Source organism: Pteropus alecto, unplaced genomic scaffold (genome assembly GCF_000325575.1).
Source record: "Pteropus alecto unplaced genomic scaffold, ASM32557v1 scaffold3, whole genome shotgun sequence".
Lineage (NCBI taxonomy): Eukaryota > Metazoa > Chordata > Mammalia > Chiroptera > Pteropodidae > Pteropus > Pteropus alecto.
The window spans coordinates 54,204-65,652 of record NW_006442484.1 but is presented as its reverse complement, the minus strand read 5'-3'; the positions used below and the strand labels follow the sequence as shown (position 1 = coordinate 65,652).

Here is an 11,449-nt window from a genome sequence, read left to right as displayed (position 1 = left end):
TCTTTCTTTCTCTGTTGAAGCAAACCTGTCCCTTCTTTCCAGCTCTAGGTTACATCCTTATTCCTCATTCCTTGAGATCTTGGCTACTTACCTCTGCACATATCCAAACCTATTTTGGAAGCTGTTGGTGTGCTGGGCCTCTCACCTGTGGCATCCAGGTAAGGCTTCAGGCTTTCAACAAAGATGGTCTGCAGCCGTTCTGAGAAGACATAAACCACCATTTGTCAGCTGCAAAGAAACCAACCTTTCAGCTCAGGAGAGTGAGGCCGAATGTTGTCCAGAGCTAAAAAGGCTTATTTTTAGAAAGCAACAAATGGTGGTTTGTTTATAGAGCTGGCACCAAAGAGCCACAGCAATAGCAAAGAGCCGGCTTGCTGAGGACTGCAAAAGCTGGGGGTGCCCTAGAAAGGTCGATTTCAAAAGCCTACAGAAAGAGGCCTTTAAGAACATGTGAGCAGAAGTGGTGTCTGTAAGGCCGTCCATTCAAGGTCAAAGGCATCTAGTGTCATAGCCTTTCTTCTGTCACTGAAATACAGCCACTCATGGAGGCCTTTGACTTCTCTGCCTCTCATTTTTTTCACATTTGCAAAATGAAAAGGTTGGATTCTAAAGTCCATTTAAGCTCTAAAAAAAAGCCCACAGGCTATATAAATTAGATGTAGGATTCCAGAAAATTGATTAAATCTATGCTAAATCCTTGACATTGCTTAATGTTTTCTTATATACATTTTTCATTTATTTTTTTCACTTATCATAATGTCTTCACATAGTAGCATATGTCAGAACTTCTTTCTTTTTAAAAATGAGTCACATTCCTTTGCGTGCGTACACGAAATTGGACCCTCTAGTGGCTTTGTCTCTCCCGGGAGGAAGAAAGAAGAAGGGTGGTCATGCATATGCCCAGCTGGTTTCCCCATAATTGAGAGAAGTAAAAAAACCTTGAGCAGGAGCCTCAGAAGGGTGAGGAGAGGCGGGAAGGCCTGGGACTGTCGCACAGGTGCTGGGGAAGGGAGACACCCGGAGCTTCAGAAGGTACACTTTCTTCATACCCACCTAAGGAAATGCCACTAAGAACTGTCAATGGCGCCCTCTGTAGGTGAAAATCTTAATTTATGTCTTAGGAATGGCCCGTGAATTCCATAAATAAAAATTTTTAATGTGGGAAAACATATGTAACATAAAAGTTACCATTTTAATCATTTCGAGTGTAAAGTTCATTGGCATTAAGTACATTCACATTGTTGTGCAACAATCACTTCCATCCATCTCCAGAACTTTTTCATCTTGCAGAGTTGAAAGTCTGTACCCATCAAACACTAGCTTCCCATCCCCCACTTCCTCCAGTCCTTGGCAACCACTATTCTCTCTGCCTTTATAAATTTCACTACCCTAAATACCTCATATAAGTGGAATCGTACACTATGTCCTTTTGTGACTGGCTTTTTTTTCTACTTAGCATAAAATCTTCAAGGTTCATCTGTGTTGTAGCGTGTGCCAGAATTTCCTTCCTTTTCAAGGCTGAATAATATTCCATTGTATGGATATACCACATTTTGTTTGTTTATTCATCTGCTCATGGACACTTGGGTTGCTTCCACATTTTGGCTGTTGTAAATAACACGGCTATGAACACGGGTGTACAAAAACATTTAAAATTTTTTAATGATCATTCCCAAAGGAAAGCTTAAAGCTACCAAAAAAAAAAAAAATCAAAGTCCATTGAAAGGAATTTGGAATCAAGAAAAGAGAGTTCTGATTAAGGGTACAGAGCAGGGGTTCCCAAACTTCCTCAGTTCATGGGACCCTTAGTGTCTCGATTTTTCACAGTGCCCCTAGACAAAAACAAAACAAAATGAACAAAAAACAAAAAGCCTGAACTGTTACACTCATTAAATACCTAGATCCAAACAACTTAACAAGTATTTATGTTCTAACAGTTAAGTAGCTGTATGAAAAAACATGCACATGAATTGAAAGAAAAATTATTTTTCTTTTATTCTTAAATAACCACAATTACTTACGAACGGGCTATGTGCACCTGTTGGGCATGTCGCTATTTCTCCAACCTTGAAATTGGATGGGACCCCACCACCTTCATGTTCTGTTCCATGCTGATTTCCCCTGGCACTTGCTTTTTATCACAGCAACCACCGAAATCCCAGCTCTGTGAAGCTATGACACCATCAAAAGAAAAGTAGCACAATCTAATATTGAAACTATGAACCGTTTTGAGTTAGTTTGCAATAGACTTCAGGAATGGCTGTATTTCCCCCAAGCAAATGAAAATATTCCAAGGCAAACTGAGTTTCTTGTGGTGCTCTGAGCACTTTGGCATCCAGTTTGGGAACTGAAAACCCAGACACTTCAGATACTACGAAGACCTTACCTTGTCAATGAGGGCTTCACGAATTGTTCCTGGCCGACTCTCCAACCCTCCTCGTTTTTACTCCCTTCTGCCCAACTCTTCTGCATACACACTGGCCCTTGTGTTGTTTCGTGACCTCTCTCCTTACATTCCCACCTCAGGGCCTTTGCATTTGCTCTGGCTTCTACCTGGAATGCTCTTTTTCCAGAGGTTTCCATGGCTTTCCTCCCCAACTCATTCAGGTGTCTGCTGTTCCCTGTCCACCCCAAACACCCTCATCCACTTTACTCATCTCCAGAGGACTCACTGTGACCGGCCTGCCATTCTGTCAGTCTCCCTGCACCTTTGGGGGTGATTGTCTACAAGAAACCTCTCTGAAAATAAATTACATTTAAAATTAGTGGTCCAAGATAACTTCAATAGTAACAAAGCGAAATGGCAGTATTGACATAATTAAAATGATAACAAACACAAAAGGAAGTAGACTGAATAATAAAGACCAAAGAATGTAAAGGAAATAATTGAAATGCACAGCATCGTCACAGTTTAAACCCGCAAGCCAGAAATACTCAGGGAGGAGATGTCAAGTGAGGAATGATGACAGTGTTGTGGCACTGACTCTCAGCTCCTTCTGGAGACCTCCAAATCCAAACTGCTCTCAGAAGTGACCCCGACTGCTGATGGGAGGAACTGCAAAGTCACGTTGCTAAGAGGCATGCACACCAGGCCAGGAGGGATTTATGGCCGTGTTTTGCAATCTACTACTCCATCCGTTTCCCATTGATTTTCAATGCTGCTCTCTTTTTTTTTTTTTCCTCATTAACTTTATTTTAATGAGTCTAAAAATTCTGCAACAGATTTTTGGTCAAGATGTTTCCATTAAAAAGTACTCATTTAAAAAACTAATAACTTAAAATTGCCACACATGTGCATACACACACACACACACACACACACACACACACACACACACACACGGGCTACAAAACATTTTCCCTTCCTTCTGGAAGTTTTATGATGCATTATTATCATTAATCAGTCTTTTCTATTAAACTTAAATGGCCAATTGAGACAAACAGTTCTAAGACCATTCTTTTACCACTAATTAACACTTTATGTTGTATTGCATTCCAAGTCTTTCATGATTTCCCATACACCTCCCCTTCCCAGGCTTATGGGATTTTTAAAAACCTGTCCTCTTATTTTCGAGGTCTAATTTTATTGCTTGCCGGTCAGAGAACATGGAATGTATGATGCTGTTTTTTGAGAATTTATTGGGGCCTCCTTTGTGGCCTAGAATGTAGTTAATTTTTATGACTGTTCCATGTTATTTAAAAAGAACATGAGTCCTGTTTGTGGGTATAAAGTTCTCTTGTAGTCTATTAATTTGAATACATTGTTATTCAAATTTCCTGTATTTTCTCATATTTCTATCTAATAATTAAAATATTAGACCAGTCCTTACAGACAGCTTTGAAATTCATCATTGATATTTTACATCAGGTATGGATTTTGCTATATTTTGCTGTTCAAAGAACAGGGCCATAACTCAATAACCTAGTATTTTTGAGTGGTCCGGTTTGAGACCTTGGTCATCAACATAATATTTATTTATTGACAGTATGGCTCTTTGTGGGATTGTCCTAACGGGATCAATGCATGCTTCCCGAATGGATTTGACAGTGTATGTGTAAACATTGAAGCAATTATAAAATGTAACACATGGTTTAATGGCTGGAATTTACTGGCAGATTCATGCACGATGTTCAGAAGCTCTTCTCTTGGTCCATGACCTGCCTCTTTGTCCACTCCATGCCATCTCCACCCCCTATTCAATGCCACAGTGACTAAAACACTACTACATACCAGAAATTCAATTGGGGGATTCTGGTATCCAAACGTCCTTTTTAGAAGTATAAAAATATTCATGGATTGAATATTGCTATTATACTCCAATACTTTACATTGAATTTACCAAATTTGTTTATTTCCTGATGGCTAGCTAAAAACGCTTTGGTAAGGAAACAGATTGTAGAGGAAGAGCGAGGAAGAAGGCGGACTTGGCATAGGGAGGGAGGCAGAAAAAGGAAAAATTCTGGAGGAGAAATTTTCCAGGGAGCTGACTTCAGGAAAGGCTGCAGCAGTTAGGGCTTTTGAAAGATGGGGGCAGCAAGAAGGCGCTATGTCTATGTGTGAGGGGAGGTGGGTGAGCAGAGAGTGGGAAAATTTAAGAGACAAACTTCATCTACGTTACGATTTTTATCAAGACTGGCCTCACACTTGTGGCTATTTTATTCCATATTGGACAAGAGGGAAACAATTCTTCAATTTTGCATCAAAGAAAAAAAGGCAGATGCTTCTGTTTTCCTCTCTGCTTTACTATCATTTCAGTAAGAAGCCCATAATGATCTAACCTAGATCATACTAATGTGATGTGTCTAACCCTCAAGTAATTTATTTGATCATTATCATAGGGCCTGTAACATGTCATATCATCTCGGGTTCTTGGTTAAGCTCTTTATTGCTATTGAACTTAACAGGTATGTCATATTCTCAGTGATACTATAAGTCCCTTGCGGGTAGGTATACTGTGTTATACCCTTTTAAATGTATGGCTGGTTGTATAATGCAATGCACATAACAAATATTGTGGTGTTTTGTTGAATTGAGGAGAAGCTACAGGTTTGCTTATCTTTTTTAGCCTATAGACACTGTCACTGGAGTTCATGTGACTGTCTTTGAAAGAATGCTTCACTCTTCCTACTGTTAAACAGATAACGGAACTATCTTGATCTTAGTAAATGCTACACTAAAATATTCATCACTAAAGAGATTAAAAGTTGTACAGAATAGAGAAAGGAATTCCATATCTCTCCTCTCTATAAAGTGATTGCATTAATGAGCTTTTACGCAGATGAAATAATGCAGGGTAAACTGTCAAGATAATGTCATCTTATGTATAGCAATGTTTACACTTCTCATATTGAGAGTCCATGATAAATATGCCTTAATATGAACTTGATATGGGCTCTGATTGAGTTTCTCCTTTTCTCTCTTTCGAGACCTTGAATTTAAACTTAAAAGATTGAAATGGGAATAAATACCCATACTTACCAGGTGTGAATGAGTGGCATGGCCACTGGAGATGAACTGGTTGGCTATGAAAGGCTGGACACTTCCCTTGGCTAATTCACTACAGTCCAGGGGCAGTTCACAAGCTTGCAGTCTCAAAAAACCTGCACCCTGACAGCATTCCAAGAATCAATCTGCCTTTTAGGATAGACTGACATTAACCAAACACAGGACCCAGATCTTTGTTTTCATTTAAATTCATATTTATGTAGACATTTACTCAACAAATATTTATTGAGCCCTATGATGTGCTAATCTCTGTTATGGGCAGTGAGAATGGAGCACTGAAATTTGTATTATGCCATTACAGAGTGCACACTTTAGTAAAGGAGTCTGACAAATAAATGAATATGTAATAAATGTTCTTGTGTCCTTCTTCTCCATGCAGGCCTTTTATATAGAAAGACAAATTACTGTCCAGAAGTTGGTTGGTGAGCCTGGTATCTGAGCAAGTGAGATTAGTGACCTGAAGTGATTCATGGCTAACTTAGTCTGAAGCATCCATCTGTACTTCTGAGCCATACCTTATCAGGTATGTCACTGGCTACGGCTGGGATGGGTACTGACAACTTCTGTTTTTAAATCGGGCTTAGGATATACTGGATGAGTGGCTCTAGCACTTCCTATCTAGATAATATCGGCAATCTGCCTTACTCTCTTTAAGTCTTTCTAAAGAGAGATAGTAATTCGCTCAAGGTCACATAGGCAGAAACTAGATACAGAGCTTTGACTGTTTCCTGCCTCTCCCTGCTGCCTCTGGTCAGGTTCGCCCTGGTTGAAAACAAACTGGGTGGTTGGCAATTAACCACAGATGATAACCAGTGTGGATAATCAATTTCTGTCCTTACTAATTAAGAATTAAGTTTCTGTCTTTACTAATAAGAGTGTTGCTTTTTACGGACTGAATTTTGAGCATATCTCTGTCTCTGAATACTGCTGCATCAGCTCATTACTGCTGGGGGACTCCCTCTGTCTGACTTGCTGACAACATAGGCATTTTCACAGGCACAATGGTCTTGCCAGACCCAAGGCTCAACACTCAGGGTCAACACTACGGGCTTTTTCTACTAAAGACTTTGAAACTCCCAACAGGCCATGAAAGACCACATCCTCAGATGCTTACAGAACACAAGACAGTATTTCCTCGGGCTAGAGGACAACCTAACAGAGCTCCAGAAATTACCATCTAATGAACTGGTTTATGATTTATTTGAACACATAACCAAGTATCGATGAAGTCATATTAAAAAATTCACCAGTCTGTTTTTACTTATTCATTTACACCTTTATTTTAGAGCATTGAAAGCGGCTCTCAAGTCAATAACAACTTACAAAAAGACACAGCATTTTTTTTCCTGTAAAAGCCATTTTTTATACATTGCATCACTTTCTCAGGCTAGCCTCAAAGGTTAGGAAAGGCTGGCTTTGCTCTCTCCATTTTGACTGGAACTTGCCACACCATCCACGAAGGGTTTTCACAGACATTACTTCCTTTGAACCTCTCCTATCCTGCATGATTGAAAGGGCTCAAGTCCTCCCATCAGTTTGGGGAAACATCCCACCAGAACAGCCGGTTCGGGTTAGGAGAGAGGCTAGAGGTCAGGGTTAGAGGCACCCGCATGACCCTCGGCTCAGGTGCCGCAGCGAGAACTTGCCCGGATCAGCCTTTGTGGCATTTGGTTAGGGGCATTCACCTTCCCGGCCAACCGACAGGGCCTGGAATAGGCAAAACATCAGATCCCGTCGGGTGTCAAGCAAGTTCTTTAAGCGACACCGTTAGGACGCCCTCAGGTCAAGAACTGAGCTGACTGTGCAGCTACGAGGCGCCGGGCATCGGGTCCTCGGGGAGCGGAGGATCTAGGGGTTCTTCCTGCCAAAGTCCTAAGAGAAAGCTCCGGGGACAAGAGGCGCGCGCCAGTGGGCTTTTTCCCGCCGCGATCGGGCTGGGGTTTCGCCGAGTGTCCGCTTGCCCCGGACGGCGAGCGAGCCAGCGGAGACCGCGACAACAGCAAGAAACCGGACTCGGTCCCAGCACCCACTCTAAGTCCTGCGAGTTTGCGACCTTCTACCCGCCCTCTCCACAGGCCCCGCCCCTTCCGCCGAACGCCCCCGAGAGACCGCCCCTTCCGCCGGCCGTTCTTTCCGAGGCCCCGCCCCTTCCGCCAGCCCCGCCCATTCCCGCACACGTGCGGGCCTCAATAACGCAGCTGCGGTGCGCCGGTGTCTTTTTGCCAGGCCTCCAGTGTGGATGCCCGCGCGCCCCCACCCTCTCGGTCATGGCTGTCCCTAAAAGGAAGGCCCCGGGCGGCCAAGACAGCACGGCTTCCCCCGCGGGTACAGCCAAGCGGGCCCGCACCGAAGAGCTCACGGGCGTGCGCTTCAAGGCTCAGCTGAGGGACCCGCAGGGTGCTGGACAGGGTGAGTGCAGGGCCGGCCCGGGGCGGGGACACGTGCGTGCGAGGCGGCCTCCGGGTCTGGGTTTGGGAGGGGTTTCCGTGTACCAGACACAGCCCCTCCTTTCGGTCAGCGAGGGTGAGCCTCACTTCCCGATTTGCAGACGAGACACAGAGGATCCGGTGATTGGGCGTCCGAGGTCCCGGGGTCGCTCCTGGACTGCGCGCAGCACTTCGTTGCGTTGGGCTGTCAGCGACACGAGAGAGCCCAGACGTGTTTGGTTGTGACAGTTCCATGCGACTACACCCTTTCTTTGCCTGGGCAGTGTCCCTCCGCAAAGTCTAAAACCTCTTTATTGCAATTGCGAGGAAAGTCAATAAGTGTACTACTTTTTTACACAACATATATTTATTGAGTCTCGACTGTGAGTCCGCTCGGGGCTGTTACGTGAGACAGCTTGATACTACTATGGCTGTCAGCACTGTTTCCAGTGGCATTGATCCTCCAACACTGACCTAACCTGATAACATGTAGTTAGCTACCATAAGAAACCACCATAAGGACTCGTTAGTTGACCAGGATTGGACTAGTGACTGACATGGAGCACATTCTATAATTTCACTTTTTGAAAAGCGTGACCACCCCTCACAATGCCTTATGATCCATTAGAAAGTAGGTTATAAAAAAAACACACACACACACACAATTGACTATGCAAATATGTGAAAACACTGGTACTGTGTCAGGGTACTGCGTCAAAATACAACCATGACAGTGTTTCTCCCAGGTTAAAGAAACAAAGTTAATGGCCAGGATATCCTCAATTTCCAGTTTGTCTCCGACAGATTTTGTTTTTAAATGTTTGATGCCTGCAACTGTTAGCCAGTGCTGGGAAGATGATACTTGCTTTAGCACAATTATACATTTCATTCATTCATTCATTCATTCATTTCTTTCATTATTTATTAGGGGCTGTTATTTGCTAGGGTAGAGATAAAATGGTGAGTAAAAGTTAGATATGGGCTCTGCCGTTGTGGAACTTAGAAATAGTTGGGTGGGGAGGACAGATGTCAATGAAATCTGAAGACTGCAGGTGCCATATCTAATCTGGGAGATCAAAGAAGCCTCTCTGCGGAAGTGGCTTTCCAGCATAGCTGTAGGATGGTGCAGGGACAGGGACAGGAACCTTTCTGGCAGAAGAAAGAGCACGTTTATTTAAAAGATTGCATCCATGTACTTATTCATGGTTTTGTTCAGAGCGCTTCATGATGTTCAGATGCTGCATTTGAACAGGTTTCCATCTGGGTTGGCAGGCTATGGGGAAGGTGAAGTAGTTGGAAAACATGGCAGTAGGTGAAAGTGTGAATCTCCTGTGAGGCTGTGTTGGATTTGTGTTTGAATCCAGTTTCTGTCTTGGATTCTCTCTTTTGATATTTTCTCATAACTTCCTCTGATAGGATTGCCTTACAGTGAAGTGGAATTGATCAACGTTAGGGCAGTTTGTTTTCATCCTGGCATTAGGGAAGATGTTTCCAGCTTTTTTGTGATGTTGACGTATAGCATATGTAAGTTTAAGGTAGACAATGTGGTGGTTAGATACATGTGTATATTGTGAAATGACCACAATAAGGTTAGTTAATACCACCATTCTAACATAATTACCACTTTTTTTGTGGCGATAACATTTAAGAACTAGTTTCTTAATAACTTTCAAGCATATAATACAGTACAGTTAATTATAGTCACCACACTGTACATTGGAGAACTGATGTACCCTCTGACCAATGTCTCGCCATTTCCCCCACCTCCCAGCCCCTGGCAGCCTCCAGTCCACTCTCTGTTTCTATCAGCTCAGCTTTTTAGATTCCACATAAGTGAGAACATATAGTATTTGTTTTTCCGTGTCTGACCATTTCACTTAATACCCTCAGGGGTCATACGTGTTGCAAAAGGTGAGAATTCTGTCTTTTTTTTAAGGCTGAATATTCCATCGTGTGTATATCTATATATAGATATACCACATTGTCTATATTCATTCTCTTGTTATATCCCCTTAATGTGGGGGTTGCAGAGAAAAGAGCCGATGGGTTAGATTGGCGAAGACCCACGGGAGTGGATCGGTATCAGCATCAGGGAGCATCCCTGGATCAAGAAAGGTTCTGCTCTAAACCAGTGCCTTTGAAAATGGTTGCCCGTGACTTCACTGGCGATGGAGAAAAGGCAGTATCGTAACTCTTGGTCTCCCTATCTTCACATTGCCATTGTATTTTCCGACTCAGTAGGTGGCAGTCCCAGTCACCTGGGTGTTCCTGCCAGACGTCTCCCTCTGCAGTAGCGGCTGTGATTGTTTCTAGGGAGACTGTCCTTATTAACGTTTGAACTTAACTCTATTTCAGCCTTGGAAGCGTTTGTCTCTGCTGCCAAGGAACTACCACGAGAAGACGTGCACGACGTTGTAGAAGGGTACATCAAGATTTCTGTTGAGTGTGCAGAGCTTTTCCAGCTCCTGAGTGGGGAGAAGCGACCTGAAAGTGAGGTATAGTTATTCCTCACTTGGCTCGATGAAGAGAAGAAATAGTTAATGCTACTATTATCGTTGAGCTCGACGAAGAGAAATGTGATATAAATTTCTAAGACATCACTATCTTTCTGCAGAAAACAGTGCTTTGGCCCTGTGTTGTAGGAATACGTTCATTTTTGCATCATGACCTTTGAAAGCATTTTAGCGGAAAGTGCTGACTTCTCATCGGTGAACAATACCAGAAGGAAGCATCGTAGATTCTGAATCTGCATGCACTGGGTTTTGGCATAGTTTGTTTTAACAAAAGGGAAATAGGTAAAAATTGTGTGTCACACACACATATAGACACATATTAAGTTGTCTGTTGTTTTCTGGTTCCAACGAGGTTCAAAATAGGGGATATTTAGGAACCTATTGAAATCTTGGGGTTATTGCTATAAGGCTAAATATTCCCAAAGAGATGAGGCCCAATCATAAAGAGACATTTTTCTTTTTATTTCATTTTGGATAGTGGTAAGCAAGCAATTCTAGACGATGGGAGCAAGACTAATGCCAGGGCCAGGGGCCTGGGAGGGCAACCCGCTAAGCTGCCACCTTCCTGCGTTTGGCTCATCCTGCAAGTTGAAGGTTTTAAACCTACAGGTGACCGTGGCTAAGACAAGAGGGGTAGATATATAGACGGGGAAAAGAAATGTGATGATTCATAAGCATTTCAATTCTGTCTTTGCAGACACTATTAATATTTCAAGTTTTTGAGGCCATATTATTGCGGACAGCAAGTGATCTTTCCCATTTTCATGTTGTGGGAACCAATATCGTGAAAAAGCTAGTGAATAACCACATGAAGCTCATCTGTGAGTCCCTGTATGCCTCGGGTTACAAGTAAGTTGCCCTCCTTTACATGGCAGGACTGGCCTTGGACTTGGTCTGTGTTCAGCTCTCCATGAGTGCTTCTGACCTTTCCTCCACTCATAGAGTAGAGCTGAGTGGTTTCTGTCACAGCGGCTCTGCACCTCCTTCCTCTGTTGACGGCCCCA

At 43.0% G+C, this 11,449-nt stretch overlaps 2 protein-coding genes across 2 annotated transcripts in view; one reads left to right on the top strand and one right to left on the bottom strand.

The window, feature by feature from the left end:
* Nucleotides 1-221, bottom strand: part of EVA1C (eva-1 homolog C) — a 71,490-nt gene extending 71,269 nt beyond the window's left edge. Inside the window, 1 exon segment of the mRNA XM_025039567.1 lies at nucleotides 146-221. Within this exon segment, the coding sequence (XP_024895335.1) occupies nucleotides 146-221 (76 nt within the window).
* Nucleotides 222-7,657: 7,436 nt separating this feature from the next.
* URB1 (URB1 ribosome biogenesis 1 homolog (S. cerevisiae)) overlaps nucleotides 7,658-11,449 on the top strand; it is a 57,989-nt gene continuing 54,197 nt past the window's right edge. The window contains exons 1-3 of the mRNA XM_025039566.1: nucleotides 7,658-7,915; nucleotides 10,288-10,427; nucleotides 11,143-11,294. Of these exons, the coding sequence (XP_024895334.1) occupies nucleotides 7,774-7,915; nucleotides 10,288-10,427; nucleotides 11,143-11,294 (434 nt within the window). The 5' untranslated portion in view covers nucleotides 7,658-7,773. The remainder of the gene's footprint in view (nucleotides 7,916-10,287; nucleotides 10,428-11,142; nucleotides 11,295-11,449) is intronic.